Source organism: Ailuropoda melanoleuca, chromosome 6 (genome assembly GCF_002007445.2).
Source record: "Ailuropoda melanoleuca isolate Jingjing chromosome 6, ASM200744v2, whole genome shotgun sequence".
Classification (NCBI taxonomy): domain Eukaryota; kingdom Metazoa; phylum Chordata; class Mammalia; order Carnivora; family Ursidae; genus Ailuropoda; species Ailuropoda melanoleuca.
In genome coordinates, this window is record NC_048223.1 from 38580963 (window position 1) to 38604601 (window position 23639).

The window sequence follows — 23639 nt, forward strand, 5'->3', positions numbered from 1 at the left end:
AACATGAAGGTCTCGTTTAATACCCGTGTCTGGTGAATTTGTGCTCAGATGCTGAAGAATTCCAGCCAAATTTTGTTGCCGCATCCTCAGTGCTAGACAGACTTGGGCTGGATGGTCCTGTAGCATTACTGCCCTGCTGTGAGGTTCCCCTGGTAGCCGGCTCTCTAATTAGTCTCTCTAACGGCACTGCTAAGTGCTCAGTGAATGTTTGCATTGATCTGAAAGTGCAGTTTTCCCCATATGATGCCAAGGAATCCTTAGCCTAGATGTGCGCTCTAGCAGATGTGAGTGGGCTTGGCAAGGGGGGCCCTGGTGAACATTGATGTTTATTTAGGAAGGAGAATCACAGAGGATTCTCATGTGGGAATCACAGAGACACCATCCTAACTAGAGAAGAGAAGGAATGAGCTCCTAGAGCTAAGGAAATGGAAGAGATACCGCATAAGACAGTTGCTGAGAAAGCAGCTCTGGGATACTGAATGCAGACCTTCTGCTTCCAGTCTGGAAAGGGCAGAGGCAAGTAGTCAAGTGGAAAATCTACCCAAGGTAGCACATCCCAATGCTTCCCATGCAGGGATAACTTTCACCAGGAGAACACATTTAGCCCAGGTTAACAACGCGAATGAGAACCCAAAACTTAGCTAGCTTATGAGCAACACGAGCACAGCCTGGTGACTCAAGTACTTTTGCTGGTCATAGTAAATACTTCATAAATACCTTTTGCATAAATGAGTGAAGATTAAGTAGCTGCTGACATCAGAGAGGCTGGGCAAGATTCATCCATAAGGGGCTGGTTGTCTCTTTAAACTCTGGTTTAAGAGGTTGTTTTTTCTTAATGTTAGCAAGCAACAGTATGTAGTTAACATTCAATAATTCTAGAAATTATTGTAACAAGGGCCTAAGCTGTGAGAAAATTAAATAACATTAATAAAGAATGCTCGGCTAGATCATACAGATCAGTTTTTCAGTCTTGGTTATCTCTGCTGGGGGGAGCCACGTGTGAGGCCTGTACTCACCTGGCAGCACCACCCACCTGGTTTGGGGTACTCAGCTGTAGCAGGGAGTGGCTTCTTTCCAGAACAGTTTGCTAATCTAATGTAGGTTAGTGGGGGGAAATGATGTATTAACAAAAAGGTCCAGAAGTGACTCCTAGACCTCAATGTGGGTAAGTCCATAAGGGATGAGAACTCAGAAGACACAACTCAGGGAATGTTGTGGTCCAATCACGGAGATCCACCAGGAATGATGCCCAGTTTCCCTCCAGAATATTGAACACTTGCCCAGACTGAATTCCAGAGCTAGCAGAGAAAGTAGAGAACTGGAAGTCAACTTTCCCTGGCCACAGACCGGGATGAGCAATGCCCTTCACAAGCCTGCTGGGGTGATGCCTGCCTCCCCGCTCTCTCACTCACCACTGTTGCTGCGTTTCCGTGGGTCATACCCTTCTCCTGGCCCGTCAGCTTCTTCAGGAACCTCCACAAGATCTGAAGTCTTAGAGAAAAGAGGAAACAACATGGAATGAGCAAAATCCTTTCAGTGGGCCAACTAAGCAGAGAAAGGAATTAAGGTAGAATTTCCCTGACATTGTCTGAGGAATCTAATCACTGTTCTATGGTCTGTATGGCTAACTTCAGAGAGGCTGTGTGTTCCCTCGTGGGTGCTGTCGCTCCCTTCAGGTGTGTCTGTAGGTTCGTGGCGGGGGTGGGCAGGGGGCACATGATAGGCACTCAGTGAGTGCTGAATGAATGCCTAGATGCTCAGACCATAGTCAGGCTGCTTCCAGGGAAGACACAACAGAGAGAAATCAGAATTCCTGCCCATACCCTGTCATGTCAAGTTCTTACTACCACTAGAGCTCTTTTTTATAGGTGAGTTTTAAATATAGAACAACGATGGTTCGACTTACGATTTTTTGACTTTACAATATGCATTCAGTAGACACTGTACACTGAATTTTGAATTTGGATCTTTTCCTGGGCTGGAGTTATGTGGGAAGGTCCTCTCTGGGGATGCTAAGCAGTGCCCCGGGCTCCAGGTCAGCCACATGATCATGAGGGTGAACAAACGGTACACTGACGACCCTTCTGCCATCACACAGCCATTGTTTGTCACCTTCAGTACAGTTTCAATTGCATGAGATAGTCAACACTTTCTTATCAAATAGGCTTTTCGCTAGATGATTCTGCCCAACTGTAGGTGAATGCAAGTGTTCTGAGCATGTTTAAGTTAGGCCAGGCTAAGCTATGATGTTCAGGAGGTTAGATGTAGTGAATGAGTTTTTGACTTAGGATATTTTCAACTTATGATGAATTTATCAGGATGTAATCCATTATAAGTTGAGGAAGATTTGTATTAATTATAGAGAAAAATAGGCAGTATTGAGGGGTGCATTATGTAGGTATGAGTTAAATGCTGTTTCCCTTGCTGAAAAATTATTTATGTAATACTCTACCTTTTCTTTTTCTTTCTTTCTTTTTTTTTTTTTAATATGAGACGCCATAGTCATTCTTCCACTTTGGTTACAGAAATAACAACATCACTCTAAATGGCTAAAGGTTACTAACTAACCATTTATCATGTGCTGTTTAATGTACCGTATATGTATCCATTTACTCTTCACAGTAATCCTGTGACAGACCTACTTTTCAGATAGGAATATGGAGCCCAGGGAGAAATCAGGAACCCTTCTCGAGGTTCCACAGCTACTAAGTGCCAGAGCTGGGGTATGAACCCCCGGTGTTGTCTCCAGAGCTCATGCAACCAAGCTTCATCCATCCGGTGGTGTGCTGCGGAGGCTCATGTGGGCTGGTGAGAGCCTTCAGGGCCATCACACTGGGAGCCTGAAACAGGCCTCGGTGGGAGTTCTACACCGTGGAAATTGGCAAATGCTGCAGATGAGGGTCCAGCCCCAGCTGGTGGTTGAACATTTATCAGCACCCCACTGACTGCCTCTATCAAAGGGCCATACCCCGGCTTTCATCTGCCTGGCTCCCACCTCTTTGGAAGAGGAATTTAGGGGTCCTCAGAAGAGGGTCACATTTTGAAAACAATTTGTTTATATCTTATTTCAGAGGAACAAATTTGTCTTCCTAGCCTTCCAGCACACTTTAGCACCACCCTCTAGAGACTGATTTTTGTTATGATCTGCCTTTAAGTTTCTCCCCAGCCATTCTTACTTTCATGACACATCAGAAAGAAGAAAAAAAAAAAACAAAGGTCACCGGGTCTCTAAGTCACTTATACCCTGCTCCTTTGAAGCTCACTATTTCTGAACAAAAGTTGCTATTATTATGTTAATTTAATCTTACAAAACTGAAGATTATTCATAAACTACAACTGACTCCCAGAAGGTTTTTGAATTTGGTTTCTGCTGGCCTTCCCAAAGCCATCCAGCCTTTTATATTTCAGAATATTTGAAAACACATTAAAAGAAACATAACAGTTTGGAAACAGCCAGGCAGTGACTTCCCAACAACGTAAAGCCAATGCCCCAACAGCCCTGGAAGAAAACAAACGTGTGGGACAGAGTTTGCAACATGGGAATATGTGAGCTGCTAGAATGGCAAGCGGCTGAAGTTCATTACCATCTGACCCTGCAGGAAGGAAGCAAAATCATTTTAAAGTACCAATCAATTGTTTCTGTTTTCTTCATTGAAGCAAGTGGGACTCTGGGGAAAGAGTGAAGTGACAGATATTTAAGTACAATTTGATTTGTCTTTGTCTCCCTGCAGCCCTGAGAACAATGCCTTCACACAGCACAATTCTGAGAATATTTACTGATAGAACCAGTGTCAGGAAGTTTAAAAGGACTGTGATGAATGGATACCTTATTGACATTCAGAAAACAGTGTCTTCTGCCCCGAGAACCAGTCTGTAGGGGCCAGACATGGATAGAAACAAAACCATTTCAGACAGAAAAGCAAACTGGACATTCTTAAATTGTCTCTCTGACGTTCTTGCTGCTTCTACCATGAGAACAAACTGTGGAGGCTAATGTGGTCCTTGCTCCCGAGGGGGTGAGGACGTCTCCTCATTGTGAGATCAGCACAGCTCAGGATGCAGAGGCAGCCATCTGCTGCCAGGTGGGTACCTCAGGGCCAACCCTGGGGAGCCCCCTCTCTGCTCTTGCCTCCCTAGGTTGGCTTCCCATTTGCCTTTCCATGAATGCTGGTCTCAGAGGAGCATGGGAGATGCAGGCACTGGAAACGGACTGAGGATATACTGGCTCTCCCCAGAGACTCGAGAAAGACCCATTCAGCATGCTGGGCAAGTGGTCAGAGCAGTTTGTGTTTTTTTTTTTTTTTTTTTTGGTCAGGTGGTAAGGGGTGATGGCTATAGGCTGACAGCCAGCTCTATGTGGCCCTGGGGGAAACGATGGCCCTCCTCAGGCTCCTACGAAAGAAGATGTAAGGTGGTACGTGGGGTTAAGGACCTGATCTACAGATCAGTGGTTCTCAAACTTCAGTGGGGGTCAGAATCACCTGGAGAGCTAATCAAACACAGGGACGGCCTGGCTTGTTGCAGTAGGACAGGGCCTTGATCTTGACATTTTTACAAAGCTCTTCTGTGGATCCAGATCCCCACCAAAATTTGAGAATCACTGGTATAAAACAACAGAAATAAGAAGGGAACCAAGAGTCCTTATGTTTGAGCAGCTTCATCTAGGTGGGGAGGAAACTAAAGGAAAGAGAAAAAAGTGAAACACAAAAGTGAAAAACAACAAGCAATCTGCAAATCACTATGATTGATGAATTGGTTGCTATGGGTGCCCAGGGAAGGGGTACCCAACCCAGACCCGTAAGAGAGACGTTGTCTGCATAGAGGGAGAAACAAGATGGGGGCAAGGCCCAGCAACTGGGCAGATCATAGAGGTCCAGAGAGCTACAAAGTGTGCGTGGGAGTGGGGGCAGGAGAAACAAAAGGTCAGGTCAGTTTTGAGGGTTCTGAGGTCAGTCTTTAAGAATCCCTGTTACTTCTTCCTTACTCTTCAAGCATTTCTTGAGCACCCACTAGGTGCCAGTCCTGGTATAATGAGATGAATAGGGAACAGGGTCCTGGTGTATAGTCACTCAGTATCTAGTTCAGGAAAGAGAGGCAAAAGCAGAAAATTACATTGAAATCATCTCTATCCCATAAGAAAGAGATTTTTTGAAGGCCTGTGGGAGGAACAACTCATCATGCTTGGGGGAGTCTGAGAACTCTTCCTGGTTTGTGTAAAAACCAAGCTGGTCTTAAAGAACTTCAACTGAGGAAACAGCATGTCCTAAGGCACAAAGATGTCAAAGAGCTTGGTGTGTTCAAGGGAAGGTGGGTCTCCAAGGCAGTGACAGGCCTCACATGCCATGTTGGAGTTTACGCATTGTTGTTCGGACATAAGCAAGTCAATACAGTGTTTCGATTTGGAAAACTGCACAAGGTCTTTCTTTAAGATATGATAAATCTGGAGGTATTGCTAAGAGTAGACTCAAAAGAAAGAGGGGAACACAGCTATTCCTTTGAAATAACCTGGGTGAGAGATGATGAGATTCAAACCTCCAGCACTGGGGACAGAGATGAAGGGCCCTTTTGACACACATTTCTGATACTGGGTTAGAGGACCCAATCGCCAGGGGAGTATCATTTGAGCTTGCACATGGTGATTTAGAGATATCTGTAGGACCTATGTGGAGGTTAGGACTAGAAGTATCTAAGGAGTCATTAGCCTGGACACGTGTTTGGACCAGAGGAATGTGAATGTGATAATCAGGAAGAGCCAGTAGCACAGGAAGACCAAGGCAGAGCAGAGCCCTGGGAATATCCCTGACTTAAGGAGTGGCTGGAAGACACATGAGAGGAGATGGGCTGAGCAGGACAGCAAGGTGGAACCCTGGAGTGAGTCCAGCCTCTTACAGAGCCCAAGAATGGGCTGCATTAAGGAATGGCCTGGGAAATGTCCCTCTCAGAGAACGTATTTACCTTTCTAATGGATTACACCCTTGTTTCACTTTGTCATAACTCAAATTCAAAGAAAACCCAGCCAAGGGCTAAATGCTTAATGAAAATAAAACATCAGCAACTTCCATTTATTGAGTGCCAGGCTCTGTGCTAGAAAATTCACTTATACTCTTATTATCATCCAACCCATGTCGCCAGAACCAACCACTGCCAGTTTGATGTATAGCCTCCCTAGGGAGATCATCAGGATCAGGTTCCTTAAAATGTCACAACTTGGCCCTGCACTGGTTTGAGGGCAATGTCTACTGAAACATTTTCCTTCTTTACTCTGAAATCCTGCAGTACTCCTATGATATAGCTATAATAATACTCTAAATATGTATGTGATGATCCTATTCTTAATACAAATAGTACAAGACATATAAAAGTGTACTCTTAAAAAGTGCCAAATGATGGCATCATCATCTGCTTTGTGTTCTACTGCTTTGGTCTTCTGGAATAAGTTGTGAATTCCGAGGGTAAGAGTCATGCCCTCCCCTTCTTCTGTGTCCGCTACAGTACTGGTGAACTGCAGGCACTTAATTCATGGTTTGCTAACTGAATAAAAGAGAGAACTAATTGACATCAATTTTAGCGTCAGCAAGGAAAAAGATGACAAGTTTTGGTTCTTCCTTCTTAGAAGTTAGGGGATGCACGAAGAACAGGGCTTTCAGTGAGTTTAAAGGTGGCATCTAGGGGTGCCTGGGTGGCTCAGTTGATTAAGCATCTGCCTTCAGCTCAGGTCATGATCTCAGGGTCCTGAGATCAAGCCTCACATCAGGCTCTCTGCTCAGCGGGGAATCTGCTTCTCCCTCCCCGCTGCTCATGCTCTCGCTCAAATAATAAATAAAATCTTAAAAAAAAAGGTGGCATTTAGGATAACCATGTGGCATCAATCAGAGGACCTTCAAACCAACCTACTCACCCATCTGACCTACATATCTATCCACACAACATCTCGGTTATCCTGTGGATTGACCAGTACCTATTGAGGGTGCTGCTTTGACTCAGCCCCTGAGAACCCCTCCAATGGGTATGCACCTCTCCCTTCTCCCATGATCCACCCTAATCACTTGATGTTGATAGGACCTGGCTGGGCAGACCACCTGGTGGCTCATCTGTGTTTTGCACTGATGTCCCCATTCTAATAGGGGCTGCAACAATAGAACCAGTAACTGGGTGCAAGCCATCCTAATTGGCAACATCAGCTGGAAGGTCCTTGTCTCTGTAGGAGGGATGGTGGCCTTCAGCATGAATGGCAGAGTTGTGTGGCATCATGGGGCATTTATAGAAATTCTGATTGGGACAGCCAGAGATAGGATGATGAGAGCATGTCACAGGGATGCACGAGGCAGTTAATTTTAGACCAAATAAAACGTGGGAGGGGTGTCTGGAGGATGAGTGTCCCATGGAGACAAGCCCCGTTAATTCATAGGTCCAGTGCCTCCTGGGGAGGGCAGCTTTTGTGTGAAACCAAGGGGAGTATCTTGTCTTATAGAGAAAAGATTGAAAAAATGTGAGAAAGAGCTGTATTCTTGAACTGGGATGTAGCTGGAAGGAGAACTGGCCACAGCTGGGACTTCCCTGCTTCTGTCACTGTTTGGGTGAAAGCTTTCTATGTTGACTGCCATGCGATGGAATATTGTTGGGAGGCCAGGGAGGGTGAGTATATGGAGAGTCGAGGAGCATGAGGCAAGAGCATGGTCTTTGAGGATGAAAGTAAGATGATCCCTAGCTATTGGCAACAAACAGGAAGTTCACCTTTCGTGAGGTGGAATTTCCCTTCAGAAGCTGGCTGACTCCCAAAGACCTGCCCTCACAATGCATTTATGGGGAACTCCTTGCACTACAGGGCCTGGGGCCTGCCCTCTGCAGAGCACTGCAGGTGGACTGAGGGAGGAAGAGGATAATTACAGAGGTTCTGTGAGGTGAATCAGAGCCACTGCCGGAGCTGCTCTTCTTCGTCCTCTGGGCCAGGGAGGTGCCGAAGCGGAGGGTCTCATAGACAGGGTCCACCTTATTGCCACAGGCTGCAATGGAAGAGAAAGATCATCTGAGTGACAGGTTTCCTCTACTCACCATCGGGAAGGCAGACAGGCACTTATCACACCTCCTGGGTCAACAGCACTTGAGNGGCTGCAATGGAAGAGAAAGATCATCTGAGTGACAGGTTTCCTCTACTCACCATCGGGAAGGCAGACAGGCATTTATCACACCTCCTGGGTCAACAGCACTTGAGAGGAAGGTTCTGTGCCACAGACTCACTAACCCCTGGGAAAATGGAGTTGTGTGTGGTCAAGCTTTCCCGGCAGATGGACCCCCCTACAATATGCGCCCATTGGCCAAGTCCTTCCCGTGCACCCACCACTTACATCCAGAGCTCTCTGCTCCCAGATGCTTCCTGATTTATTGGTTTTCCTCTTTTGTTATCCATCCCCAGGACTCCAATTTCAAGGTTCTGCCCAGGCACCAGCTTTATTTCCTCTAGTGTGAGGTTCTGCTTGCCAAGGTACGAAACCTTGAGCGAGACTCATGGTTTGCAGTAGGAGGCAAGTGTTTTTGAAAGAATTTGATATTACCAGACTTAGTGAATTTGTTTAAAAGCTCTCTAGCTTAAAACTTGCCCCTCTCCAAAGGCAAAAAGAGATGTGCAGATTCTCAAAGAGAGAGAAAAAAAATAGATGTAAACTGGAAGATATTGTTAAAGAATAAATTCAAGCCAGAAATATCTATAAATACAAGATATTTTTTGTCCTAATTAAAGAAAAACTGATATTCACAGAGTTCCTTCCAAGCGTTGGTCTATAATTTACATTTATTTTTTTGCAACAATTATGAAAAGCAGCCTTTGCTGTTCTTCATTTACAGGATCTGACATGTTGAGTAACTTGTCCAGACACACACTTAGTGGGTCATTGGGGAAGCTGGGCTCTGAGCCTGGTCTGTGGGATGCTAGGCTCCACGTTCTTTCCACTCTGCCATTCTGCTTATGGGTGGTAGAGCATATCAGCAGCCTTTGGAACTTGAGTGTTTTTCAAACTTCATCGGGGAGAGGAGAATTTGCTCCTCCTTATGTTTCCTTTCCAGCAAAGCAAACAATCATAACCCAGTCAGCCACCAGACAGACGCACAGACATAGCCCACTGGATCTATGGTCCTGAGAGAGCAACAGCTCTTTTTATTTTTTTTAAGATTTTATTTATTTATTTGACAGAGATAGAGACAGCCAGCAAGAGAGGGAACACAAGCAGGGGGAGTGGGAGAGGAAGAAGCAGGCTTCCAGCAGAGGAGCCTGATGTGGGGCTCGATCCCAGAATGCCAGGATCACACCCTGAGCCGAAGGCAGATGCTTAACGACTGAGCCACCCAGGCGCCCCTGAGAGATCAATAGCTCTTAATTGCTGCTCAAAACCCAGCTCAACCCATTAGTGTCCCAACTCACCGATGGGCATAACTTCTTTAATGCATCCAAACTGTTCATGAATGAGCAAGGGGGAGCTGTAGTAACGCCGAAACCCCTTTGGCTGGAAAGAAAATGAAAAAGAGAAAGGCTTAATGTCACTGAAGAGATGGGGAAAACCACACAAGAGCTCTGAAAATAATACCAGCTGGTTTCTCCAGGGGCACCCCTCTGTCGCCCTTGAAGATGCTGGCTTGTCCTAGAATTTATCCCTGAAGTGGGGGAGCGGGAAGTGCAGGTGACAATAAGCAAGCTACACTCCACCTAGAAAGCAAGCCCCAGGCCTTCCCCTCCCTTTCCTGCCTCTCCTCCTTCTGCTGACTATAGCAGCTTCCCTTGTGTCTAGGCTCCTCATTATCTCCCAGGATACAAATGGACTGGTGTGCATTATTTCACCACAANATGTCCCCATTCTAATAGGGGCTGCAACAATAGAACCAGTAACTGGGTGCAAGCCATCCTAATTGGCAACATCAGCTGGAAGGTCCTTGTCTCTGTAGGAGGGATGGTGGCCTTCAGCATGAATGGCAGAGTTGTGTGGCATCATGGGGCATTTATAGAAATTCTGATTGGGACAGCCAGAGATAGGATGATGAGAGCATGTCACAGGGATGCACGAGGCAGTTATTTTAGACCAAATAAAACGTGGGAGGGGTGTCTGGAGGATGAGTGTCCCATGGAGACAAGCCCCGTTAATTCATAGGTCCAGTGCCTCCTGGGGAGGGCAGCTTTTGTGTGAAACCAAGGGGAGTATCTTGTCTTATAGAGAAAAGATTGAAAAAATGTGAGAAAGAGCTGTATTCTTGAACTGGGATGTAGCTGGAAGGAGAACTGGCCACAGCTGGGACTTCCCTGCTTCTGTCACTGTTTGGGTGAAAGCTTTCTATGTTGACTGCCATGCGATGGAATATTGTTGGGAGGCCAGGGAGGGTGAGTATATGGAGAGTCGAGGAGCATGAGGCAAGAGCAGGGTCTTTGAGGATGAAAGTAAGATGATCCCTAGCTATTGGCAACAAACAGGAAGTTCACCTTTCGTGAGGTGGAATTTCCCTTCAGAAGCTGGCTGACTCCCAAAGACCTGCCCTCACAATGCATTTATGGGGAACTCCTTGCACTACAGGGCCTGGAGCCTGCCCTCTGCAGAGCACTGCAGGTGGACTGAGGGAGGAAGAGGATAATTACAGAGGTTCTGTGAGGTGAATCAGAGCCACTGCCGGAGCTGCTCTTCTTCGTCCTCTGGGCCAGGGAGGTGCCGAAGCGGAGGGTCTCATAGACAGGGTCCACCTTATTGCCACAGGCTGCAATGGAAGAGAAAGATCATCTGAGTGACAGGTTTCCTCTACTCACCATCGGGAAGGCAGACAGGCATTTATCACACCTCCTGGGTCAACAGCACTTGAGAGGAAGGTTCTGTGCCACAGACTCACTAACCCCTGGGAAAATGGAGTTGTGTGTGGTCAAGCTTTCCCGGCAGATGGACCCCCCTACAATATGCGCCCATTGGCCAAGTCCTTCCCGTGCACCCACCACTTACATCCAGAGCTCTCTGCTCCCAGATGCTTCCTGATTTATTGGTTTTCCTCTTTTGTTATCCATCCCCAGGACTCCAATTTCAAGGTTCTGCCCAGGCACCAGCTTTATTTCCTCTAGTGTGAGGTTCTGCTTGCCAAGGTACGAAACCTTGAGCGAGACTCATGGTTTGCAGTAGGAGGCAAGTGTTTTTGAAAGAATTTGATATTACCAGACTTAGTGAATTTGTTTAAAAGCTCTCTAGCTTAAAACTTGCCCCCCTCCAAAGGCAAAAAGAGATGTGCAGATTCTCAAAGAGAGAGAAAAAAAATAGATGTAAACTGGAAGATATTGTTAAAGAATAAATTCAAGCCAGAAATATCTATAAATACAAGATATTTTTTGTCCTAATTAAAGAAAAACTGATATTCACAGAGTTCCTTCCAAGCGTTGGTCTATAATTTACATTTATTTTTTTGCAACAATTATGAAAAGCAGCCTTTGCTGTTCTTCATTTACAGGATCTGACATGTTGAGTAACTTGTCCAGACACACACTTAGTGGGTCATTGGGGAAGCTGGGCTCTGAGCCTGGTCTGTGGGATGCTAGGCTCCACGTTCTTTCCACTCTGCCATTCTGCTTATGGGTGGTAGAGCATATCAGCAGCCTTTGGAACTTGAGTGTTTTTCAAACTTCATCGGGGAGAGGAGAATTTGCTCCTCCTTATGTTTCCTTTCCAGCAAAGCAAACAATCATAACCCAGTCAGCCACCAGACAGACGCACAGACATAGCCCACTGGATCTATGGTCCTGAGAGAGCAACAGCTCTTTTTATTTTTTTTAAGATTTTATTTATTTATTTGACAGAGATAGAGACAGCCAGCAAGAGAGGGAACACAAGCAGGGGGAGTGGGAGAGGGAAGCAGGCTTCCAGCAGAGGAGCCTGATGTGGGGCTCGATCCCAGAATGCCAGGATCACACCCTGAGCCGAAGGCAGATGCTTAACGACTGAGCCACCCAGGCGCCCCTGAGAGATCAATAGCTCTTAATTGCTGCTCAAAACCCAGCTCAACCCATTAGTGTCCCAACTCACCGATGGGCATAACTTCTTTAATGCATCCAAACTGTTCATGAATGAGCAAGGGGGAGCTGTAGTAACGCCGAAACCCCTTTGGCTGGAAAGAAAATGAAAAAGAGAAAGGCTTAATGTCACTGAAGAGATGGGGAAAACCACACAAGAGCTCTGAAAATAATACCAGCTGGTTTCTCCAGGGGCACCCCTCTGTCGCCCTTGAAGATGCTGGCTTGTCCTAGAATTTATCCCTGAAGTGGGGGAGCGGGAAGTGCAGGTGACAATAAGCAAGCTACACTCCACCTAGAAAGCAAGCCCCAGGCCTTCCCCTCCCTTTCCTGCCTCTCCTCCTTCTGCTGACTATAGCAGCTTCCCTTGTGTCTAGGCTCCTCATTATCTCCCAGGATACAAATGGACTGGTGTGCATTATTTCACCACAAATGCCTCGGCAAGGGGAAGCAGACCTCAGAGGGAGGCCGAAAGGACCTTGTATATATGACAAGCCCCCCCCCTCTGCCCTGCCAGAGTCATTTGCCTTGTGTTCTAGACTTTGTCATGCTTTTCTGACCTCTCACTCACTGCCTTGGCTTATGGGAATCACCATTGGAGGAGGAGGAGGGGAACAGGTGAGGCAGGGGCTTTAGAGAAGAGGACATTGCCAATCAGAGTAAGGAGATGAACTCTCTAAGAACCCTGAGTTACTATATCCCAGTGTTGGAAGGGAACTTTGTGGCCTGGCCCCTACTGGAATTCCAGAATCCTCACCAATGTTCCTGGCAAGTGGTATCTTCCTTTTTTTAAACACTGCCAATGCTGGGGATAGGTGGGTGGAGCCCTCACTAACCATGGAGGGAGGTCTTTGGTGATATCATCTTTTTGTTAAGACTTGGTATCTACTGATCCTAGGTCTTTTCCCTGGAGCCACAGGATGGGAGAGAATTCCTCTTCTGTCTGACAGGTCTTAAAATTTTGAAGGCAGCTGCCATAGCCTAAGTATCTACAGGGTAGACATTCTTGGTCCCTTTGGCAGTTCTTTGGCCATCCTAGTATCAATACCCTCAAAAGAGCTCTGGGTTGCTTTTTATCCACATATGGCACCAGTACTGAAGCCCACGCTACCAACATGCTATGACCAGCCTACAACGGGCCTGTGCCATCTGACCTTCCTTGGCTTGACCACCATGATCTCTTAAAGTGGTGCATTGATTTTTATTACTCTCTCAATTTTTAGGGTGGTGGTTAATCTCTCTCTCCTTTTTGACATCCACTGAGCTGCCAGCCAATTTAGCACTGAGCTGACCAGCCACCCTAGTTTTTCTGGGCTGAGAGGGTTCCTGGGATACCTCACTTTCATCTTTAAAACAGGGACAGTCCCAGGATGTGGGACTTGCGGTGCTAAAACTGAAAAAGTTCCAACCTGGGACAAGCTGGTCACCCTGTTAAAGACATGGAGTCCTTTTCACATGGGGAACATTTATCTCCCAGGTTGATAAAGCTCCTCTTCTGCTTGATCATTATGCCAACAAAGAAGCCCGGTTGGTAGGCCAGGGATTTGGGGGTTGCCTTCCTAGTGTCTGGCTATCAGGGTGCCACAGGGAAAGAGTTTGGACAGGCAGGGGGTTCTGGGTTTGCTCCTGGCACCGGCCCTTACCAGCTTGCCCATGCACCGCTGGGGTGCTAGGCCATCCATGCACTTGTGGTGGATGCTCATCTTACAGGCCTTGCAGCGCAGCCCATGCTTAGCGTTTACTCCTGTCGGACATGCGTGAGCTTTGGTTAGGATACAGCTTGCCTTTACCTGGTGAGTAGCATGAAGTCCCTGAAAGAGTGCTTACTCCCCAAACCCAGTTCATTCTTCTCTGTGACTTAAGCATGAAGCTTTCGAAATGGACAAGAGCTTATGGTAGATTCTTTAACCTTCTCCCACATCTAGTACCACTTAAGGTACCAGCTCTGGTTTCTTTCTACTCCTTTCCTCTTCATTACTCCAGAAAATCTCAGCCTTCTCTTTGTCACCATTCACTCATTTCAAGCTAGCAAATGACACTCTCTCTGCTCCTCATAGAAGCCACCCATTTTTACTCTTCCGTATGTCTTGCCAAGGAGTGCAAGTGCTGAAATTTTGCCCATTTTTACCCGAGTTCCTCTCACAGAGTCTGAGCTGTTGGACAGACTCCCAGGAAAATGGCCAATAAAGGGGGAATGGCACGGTCTGTGTGTGAGAGAGGCTGATGGCACTTAAAGTGGGGATGGAAGGCTGGATCCAATACCAGTTCCTGCCTGGTGGAAGAGGAGGAGAAGGTGGGTGGCTGTGAGAGCATTGCTGTAGGGAGTCACGCAGCCTCCTGGGACAGGGAGCCATGATGCAGTGGGAACAAAGGAGGCAGAGGAGAGCGGCACATTGCTGACCCTGTGCTGCTGCAGTGAAGCTCAAGGCAGCAGTGCTGGGGGGCAAACAAGAAGGCAGGACTAGGGGGGTCTTAGGGAATGGGACAGGTGCTGGCCACCTGCATTCATGTTCTACAGAGCAGCTGGAGGGAGGCTAGGCGAGGATGTCAGAATGGGACGTTTTCTGTCTCCACTTGGTCTAAGACAAGTGGTGTGAGACAGAGCGAGTGAGCTGGAAGGCCCCTCACAGGCTTGCAAAAATAGGCTGCCAAGATGGGAATTTGTAGCTCTTAGATGACCAAGCACGTCAAGCACATTAGAAAAGTGAGGAAGGTGGGGGTTGGAGAGGGTTTCCTTGTGGAGCTGTTGAGGTCCTATTCCTTTCATCCTGCTCCTCCCACACAGTGACAAGGGTTGAAACTTCTGTACTCAATCCTACTTAGAGAAGCTTCAAGGAGGTTATTTTAAAAGCTAGACTTTTAGGTCCCACCTGGAGTCTGTGGGACACAGAGCTGTGGCTACACCCACATGAAGAATGCTGACCAAGAAGACCACTGGACAGGCAATGGGACTCGCTACATCTCATAGGCATTAAGATGTACATATACCTGGAGACATGAGGCCACAGGTATCCTGCTTCATACACAGCTGACTACAGAAGCAAAATGAGGGCACCCCAAGATCATATGTGAAAACCACCCTCTTCTCCACCATCCAAACCACCATTGGCCCTTGTCCAGACTAATTCCTAATTGAACTAGTTTATCTGTTTTTGTCTTTCTCTAATGTGTGCACAGTAACCAGAACGATCATTTAAACATGACTTGAATCACCTCCCTTTCTTGAGTAAACAGCTTTCAGTAGGTTCTCCCTGACTTTCTGAGGTTATACAAAATGCTCAGCATGGTGGGGAGGCTTTGTATGATTTGATGGGAGCTCATATTTGCCTCTATCTCAGGCCAACCCCCTTGTTTGATGTACTCTAGCCACACAGTCTGCGAATTCCCTGAAGGCACAAGCTCTTTAGTTCCTCAGGGTCTTTCATACATGCTGCCCTAAATGCCTGGAATGTTGTCTCTATCACTCCTCACCTGGATAGACAATCCTCATCCTTTGGGCTTCTTGTCATTCCTCCCAAGAAGCTTTCCTGGCCACATTCCCCCTTTCCTGTCTAAATTATCTTTTTTTAATTATTCTTTCTTACAGCACTCCATTGTTGTTTTTCACAACATTTACCACAATTATTCATTCGAGAGTTTGTTTTTGTATGCCTTTCCTCCTGGATTGTGAACCCAATGAGGCTAAGTGCTGTGTTTGTTCATCTGCCACTGTGTACCCAGCTCTGAGTATGATGTCTGATAAATATGTATTTAAATACATGGACCAATAAATTCTCTCACAGCCACACGTGGACTGAAACAGTGGTGACCAACTGAGATAATTAAGCGGAACTGATTCATTGATGGTGTAGAAGCAGCATTCACGAGCTGAGAGAGGACTTGAAGATCATCTGTGGGTATGATTTTATTCCACAGATGAGAAGCCTGAGGGTCCAGGTCAGAAGAGGGTCCAGGGGCGCCTGGGTGGCTCAGTTGTTAAGTGTCTGCCTTCGGCTCAGGGCATGATCCCGGCGTTCTGGGATCAAGCCCCGCATCAGGCTCCTCCACTGGGAGCATGCTGCTTCCTCTCCCACTCCCCCTGCTCGTGTTCCCTCTCTCCCTGCCTGTCTCTCTCTCTGTCAAATAAATAAAATCTTAAAAAAAAAAGAAGAGGGTCCAGGTCCAGATACTATGTCCTGCCTAGTATTACTTTTCCTCTGCTTGACCCTAAAACTTCCTCCCTTCATTGGGGTTAAGGTACATGAAGATATGAATGAGGATAATTAGATGATTAAAAAAAAGGAGTACAAGAACACGATATTCAGCTGGGAAAAGCCACGGGCAAACTCTTGTCTGGACAAAGATCCACAAACCCTTCAGTAGGTATTACCTGAAGACTCCCTTCAAGGAGGTATCATTTAACAAAAAGTGTGTCTGCTCTTATAACCACAGAAAGGCCAAGTGACATATAAACAAACTAAATTACTGGTTATGTGTGCCTGTTCATAAATACTAGTTGGAAAAGCTCTTTTCCTTTTTTTGTGAGTGGTTACTGCAATGCCTTCTAAACACTAGACTTTGAAAGCAATCACTTATTTCTTTGTTTTCAAATTAGAGAATGCTATTTGTGCCCTATGAGAGAATGTGAGTAAAAGCTTCAAAGAAGAGTTATTTCAGTGTGTGTTGGACATGAAATAGCACCATTACATATTAAGGTATATTTTCCTTCAGACCCAAACAATGTAATTTCTGTTTTCCTTGTCTGTTCTAATATACTCCGCTATTTGAATGAGTCAGATCACCAGCAATAATTTGGTTTTAGGTGTTCCAATTTCTATTGTGGAATAACAGGAGTGACTGAAGAGGAAAGCCTGTATTCTGTGGCTCAGAAAATAGTTCAAAAGGATAATTCACATCACTTGGTAGTGTTAGTTTACTGTAGCAGGATATGGGAAAGCTACGGTCTGACCCATTACTAGTGAACCCCATCACAAAGGCATCACTGAATGTGACCCTTATGCCTCAGTAAGAGTGGGAAAAACATGATTTTAAATTAGAATCTGTCTCATGCTGGCCCTTTAAACTTAAGAAAGCTACTAATATTCCTGGAGCCTCAGCTGTCTCCTCATCAAATGGCAATACTTCTAAGTTCTCCCAGGGTTGCTAACAGTAATAGTGTTGACATATATGTAAAGGGGATCACATGGATTTAAATACTTGGAAGCATAAAGATGTCACTGGACTTTAAGTAAACATGGTGGACTGGCCATACAAGAGTCCCCTTTATTCATACCAAAGCCCACTAAAATGTTAGGCCAAGAATAAAAAGTGGTATAACCCCAAATAACAAGGTTACTGGGAAGAGTAGAAAGCATTGAAGAGAGTTCAACATCAGAAGACAGAAAGCAACTGGAGGGATGGCAAGGAATTTAGAAGAAAAGGGGGAGATTGGATTTTCCAACAGCAACTTGGAAACAGGAAGATCAGGAACTCTCAAAAATTGTGGAATTTCAAAATTCTGAGAGAAAAGACTTTCCAACCTACAATTTTATACCCAGGCAATTTTATACCTACAACAATTATGTAGGCAGAATAGACACATATTCAGGGATTCAAAATATTTGCTTTCCATACACCCTTTCTTAGAACACTAGTGAAAAATGTGCCTTAGAAAGATCAGGGAATAAATCAAGGAAGTGGAAACTGCTGGATCCAGAGCACAACGGAGGAATTGACATGGAGGAGAGGTGAATGGTATGTCCTGTGATAGCTCTGAAGTAGCTCTAGACAGGTGCTACAAGATGAAGTAAGGCCATACTCCTGGGGGAAAAGTGTAACTTAGAAGTGTATTGATGCTTTTCAGGTTTGGATACTGTAATAGATATGGCATTTGACAGATACATGAAAGCATTTGAAAAAAAACAATTATAGGTGCATAAAAATTCAAGAGAATTAAAAAGGTGATTTCTAATTGAGGAAATATAAAAACTGTATAAGGAAAGAAATGTAATCTTAGTACAATATTTGAATCAGAAGTTAGCAATAGTCACAATAGTGTATACACTTACTATCAAGTTCACACAAAATTGTGACAAAACTACTTGGGAAGATGAGGACAAAGGAACAGCAAAGATTGTGCTGTATGTAACTCTTGTGGGAAGGCGAGAGCAAGGCAGAGGGGAAGAAGCAGGGGGTATTGGAGGGGTGACAGCCAGAAGCCAATAAATGTTTCATTAATCAATAAATAGTAGAGCACAACATTTAGAAATATTGAAATAAACGCCAGAAGAAACATTAAAGAGGATGAAAGTGGCTGCCTTTCGTAAGTGTCATGGTTATAGGATGAGAAAGTTTCCACTGAAGTATTTTCAGTACCATCTGTACCATATTTAAACTATTCTCATGTCCTACTGTGGCAAAAAGCAAATAAAAATGAAGCTGCTGGAAGCTGGGTTGTATCAGCCCCTTGGATTGATATGGTCTGTGCTTTATGGAGATATAGGGAAAATATGGAGCCAGCTCATCACATTACCATCAGTTCTTCCCTGGGATTTGAACTTCTGGGATAAATCCAAGATAGTTCTAGGAGTTACAGTGGAAAATTGATAAGAATGTTAGTTATGATACTCAAACGGAGTTTGGAATGGATCAATGCAAACCAGGGCAACTCTGAGTGTTTCTGGCACTGGGCTGTTTTATGAGCATGTTATCATTTATCATTATGGATAAGTGAGCCATCTCTAGAGGAACCAAGTGTTGAAACTCTTATGAATAAGGGAGTCTCTATGTAGATATTGGGAGAAATATAAAAGGGATTTTTCTCAATGCAAATGGCTAATCAACCACATTGGATGACAGGCTCCTTTTTTTGAAAAATAAAATTGATTACATATATCTATAAAACAGTTGGCCAGAATTGTTTTAGTAACATTTGGCCATTGAGGCATTGCTTAGTCAATTTTCATATTATGTCACTTAACGATGAAATAGAATAAACCAAGCGTTTACAATTAAGACCGCTTAACCAGGAAAATAATATGGAGAATGAGTAAAAATTAATTTGTGTAGAATAATAGTTGTAATTGTTACTAACAATTAGTTTGCATCCAGATTTTCCAACTATGGAATTACTCCTACAATTTATTTGATTGAAAATTAACGTAATTTACTTTATTTTTTTAAAAGATTTTATTTATTTATTTGACGCACAGAGAGACAGCCAGCGAGAGTGGGAACACAAGCAAGGGGAGTGGGAGAGGAAGAAGCAGGATCCCAGCGGAGGAGCCTGATGTGGGGCTCGAGCCTGATGTGGGGCTTGAGCCTGATGTGGGGCTTGAACCTGGAACACCGGGATCACACCCAGAGCCGAAGGCAGACGCTTAATGACTGAGCCACCCAGGCGCCCCTAAAATTAATGTAATTTAGATAATGAAAAATACTCTTTACTATGATTTGGGGAAAAAAACTTTAAAAAATTTAGAACTATATATATAAAAATAGAATATCTATAAATAGATCCATAAATATTTCTTGGATCACATAAAATACCTATAAATAATTCAAAGGTAAATACAGGTCAAAAAGTGCAAGGACATACCAGCCTCTGTTCTTACGGGTTCAGATACTGGGCCACCTTTGCCCTCTGTTGATGCAGAGGGCCAGGCCATGGCTGGGAGAGGAAACTGCGCGAAAGCCTGTAACAAAAGTGTGCAGACACTAGCGAGGACCAAAAGTCCATGTTACAGGAGGGTCTCAAAGCCAGAGAGATGAGAGCAAAAGCAATAGGTGAATTTTTGGTGCCTGGGCAGACCATAGGCATTTAAGGGTTAGAAACTATGGAAACAGTAGAAAGATAACAGTATTTTTAAATGAAAGGCTATAACAAAAAAATCTCTGCTGGATAATAGAGATGGGCATAATAATGCAGCTAGCATTATCCATGAGTCCTTTACCCTCAAATGAACATTGACACAGGGATGGGACAGAATTATGTGGGAATCTGTTAAGAAGCCCTCTGTGATGCGACCCCCTGCCCACTTGCTTTGCCTCATTTTCAGTATATTCCACCTTGACTTCCTTTGTTTTCCTAGATGATTTGTGGTTCTTGGGAAGGGTGGCTGGATTAGGCTTCTGAAGGGTTGCTCACACAGCCTCTTCTGCCTTTTTTGTTCAATTGCTAAACAGCTTCTCATCTCAAACCCCTTTTAAATATTCTCCAAAGCTGCCTGCACCCCTCCTTCCATTATACAGGACCCATCACTCTCCCCAGCTCCCTCACCGTTCCCAGAGTACCTTTCACAACAGGTTCTCGACATGGGACGCTGGGTAGTTAATTCACCTCTGGAACCTCTGTTGCTAGGAAAGTGCTTGGCTGGTATACTATAGTCCATCAGGAATGATAAGCCTACCCAGGTCTGGGCCAGAGAAGCACTCAGGCTAAGAGAATGCTGGTGGTACATCCCCGTCATTCTATGGAAAGCGCTAGATATCTCCTTGTGGCCCCAAATCCTGGAGGCTTGTGTGACTACTGGGTTCTACTCTAGCTGCAGATCTGCGCTATATGGGCCCCCCACTGGATGGTCTTGTTTTTCATACCCATATTCCAATGTGACTGCATCTGGGTTTGCTGGGACTCAGAACTCTTCAGGTCCTGGGTGGCCCTACAATCCAGGCCAGATACTGTTCCATGCAATGCCTGCCTGACCTAGGAAGTGAGCTGAAAGCTGATTCTGGGAATCATTGTCTCTGTCTCTGCTACGGGTTCTTCATAGTCTCCTTGGAGCAGATGTTGAAAACTATCTGGACTGGAATCAGATGAACTGTGCCCCTTGACTTATGTCATTTTGCTTGTGGACTCCTCCCAGCTAACAGCTTACACTGGCCTCTGAGAACTCCTTCTGGTATGAGCTCCCATGACGCCTACAGCATCTCTGAGCTCTTTGCTGTCCTGGCAGAGACGCTTCAGGCTTCCATCATTGCGTTCATCTCATACCTACAACTTGGAAATGCTTGCCCCTCCATACCTAAACATGTCTGATTATAGGAGTGTGTAGGTGTAACCTCAGCCATGGTTCCCTATACTGGTGCAATGAGTTTACAATTGAGTGCACTCGTATAAATGATGGCCTGAATGCTCACATGTGGAATGCTGATTTCCAGTACAGGAATGCTTCAATTCTGTATCTTTGGTGGCTTCTTTATTAAAAACTGTGGCTTCAAAATCTAAATAATAACAGGATGATTTGGAAGAGTCAATGCTCTATAGTGGAATTAAAAATAATATATGCAGAACATGGGAAGTATTTCCATGACTTTCACATGAGACTTCTTTCTGATGTCAAGTAATGGTGTGGAGATGATCTTTAAGACTGTGAGTCCACACGAGGCCGTTAAGCCAAATGGAGTCACTGAACATGATTCTCTCTTCTCAAAGGACAGAGGGTGACTTGAGAGGAAAAACAAATGAATGGAGGAAAAAATCAGCATAATTAAGATGGAAGGAGTTTGGTGGTCAATACACACACACTCGCCTACACACACACACACACACACACACACACACACTTGAGATGAAAGAACATTGTACTAGAAGTCAGAAATGAATTCTCACTCTGATCCTGCAGAAAGGAAAGAAAGCGGGAAGGAATTAAAAATTATCGCGGTCTTGTGCACTGTTATGCAGTTTCCTGGATGTTTCTTCATTTTATTAATACTTGTTACCTGTTATATGCAAGGCATCATTTTAATGAAGAAGGCGGGGGTAATCAATAATTTTAATGGAAAAGAACGGACGAATGTTGAGTTGGGGTGAATACATAACTCACTAGCTATGGAACTCAATACTGAAATTTTTTCCCTGTTTCTATCCACATAGTCCTGTGAGGTAGGGATTTTTGTTCTCTCATTGTTACAGAGTGAACTGAAGCCCAGAGATACACAGCTAGTGAGGACAGAGATGGGGACGAGGGTCCTGGTCTATACAACTTGGAAGCCTAGCTCTCTTCCCTCATCCCTACTGCCTCCTGCCAGACATCTGCACATGGGCAGATCTCTACCCTGACCTGGTCTGGATTTCTTCTATTGAAATTGAAAGGGAAAAATTACAAAGGCATGATTCTCTCAGCTCTGACTGTTTATGATAATCATAGAATAAAAATCAAGTATGTCACCACAGCCATTGAAGATAGGGTTGGAAGGTTGGAGGAGAAGGAGCAAAGAGTTTCTAGATACCAAAGTTTTCCCTGAGGAGATTCTGGGTCAGCAATGGTTCCTGTCCAGCATCCTCTTTGGAAGAGGCACTCTGATCATATTTGCGATGGGTAACAGATACGCTTTCATAGCTGACAGATGTGAACAGGAATTTTTTGGATGAGCCAGCCACTGCAGAGATGCGGGTCCATGTCACAGATATGTATAAGGAATTAAAGGCTCCATTGTTCTTAAATACATGCAGAAGGAAAGTGTGGGAAATACAGAGTCTTTCCCATTGCAGACATTGCCAAGCCCGCTAAGCTGGCAATTACTCATGCGATCTATAATGCATTAGGAATCAAGGCTGCAAATGCATTAGCCAATATAAGTGTACACTGCTGTTTCATATGTCCTTACTCGGGGAATTATTTTTGTTTTGAGAATGACACTGATGTCATAAATGTTCTCATCTTGGTTGATTCTTTTTAAAAGGAGGAGTGGAGCCAAGGTGGAGAAATATAAATGGAAGAATACAAAAGTACAAAAGCAGGATAGCTGTTCTACAACTTAATATAACTTCCACGCATAAATAGTCTTATATTTGTATGTTTGATCTGGATATGTGTGCAAATACATGCACACATAATACATGAATGTACCATAGCGAGGTGGGAGAAGTTGGACTTAAGGTATCAAAAGATTGAGATATTAGTCCTTAGCTCTGAGACCCTGGATGGGCACCTGTCCTCTGACCTCAGAATCCCCATCTGAGAAATGATGTCATGAGCACGAAGTGGAAAAATGAAAGGTCCCTCTTTTTAGTAAGCACAACTCAACATGCAAAAGCAAATGGTAACAGGGCTAGAAAGTGCATCACCTGCAGCTCTAAATGGTGGCTTTCTGAGGCCACAATTTCCAGATTCCTTAAGGCTGAGCTGGATATTCCAAACTCAGGATTCAATGAGGCATGACCCAGATAGAGCACAGTCAACATTCTACTCTCCTGTGTGTATTACACCCAAATCCCCACACTCAGTTTACAAATAAGCAAGGTGATCCTTGCTCTGTAAAGTTTTACCTCAAATACCTTTGAAACATGAGTACAGCATCAAATACTAAAGAAATGTATTATTTATAGAAGAATTCTCTCCATTGATCTTTTATAAGATTCATACTTATTTATTAACTATGTTAATACTTTTATTTAAATAATACACATTTAAGTACCATAATATATAATGATTACATTTTATTTACATATTAATGTGATAAGCTAATCATTTTGGACTTTTAACACCTGATGCAGACCAAGCTGATTAAAGCTTCACCAGCTGTGGCCAATGGAGAGAATTAGAACTAGAGGTTAAAGCCCATGTGAACTCTCAGTTGCACGACATCGATCCCTCAGCTTTCTACGAGAATGTCTGCAGGGCAAAACTGGGCCTTC

At 44.6% G+C, this 23639-nt stretch overlaps 1 protein-coding gene across 5 annotated transcripts in view; it reads right to left on the reverse strand.

Moving 5' to 3' along the window:
- Positions 1 to 23639, reverse strand: part of STAC (SH3 and cysteine rich domain) — a 159371-nt gene that overhangs the window by 44898 nt on the left and 90834 nt on the right. For all 5 annotated transcript variants that reach the window (XM_034662263.1, XM_002914639.4, XM_034662261.1 and 2 more), the window contains 4 exons: positions 13666 to 13766; positions 12036 to 12117; positions 10616 to 10731; positions 1413 to 1491 (listed from right to left, as the gene is read on the reverse strand). In XM_034662263.1, coding sequence (XP_034518154.1) covers positions 1413 to 1491; positions 10616 to 10731; positions 12036 to 12117; positions 13666 to 13766 — 378 coding nt within the window. The remainder of the gene's footprint in view (positions 1 to 1412; positions 1492 to 10615; positions 10732 to 12035; positions 12118 to 13665; positions 13767 to 23639) is intronic.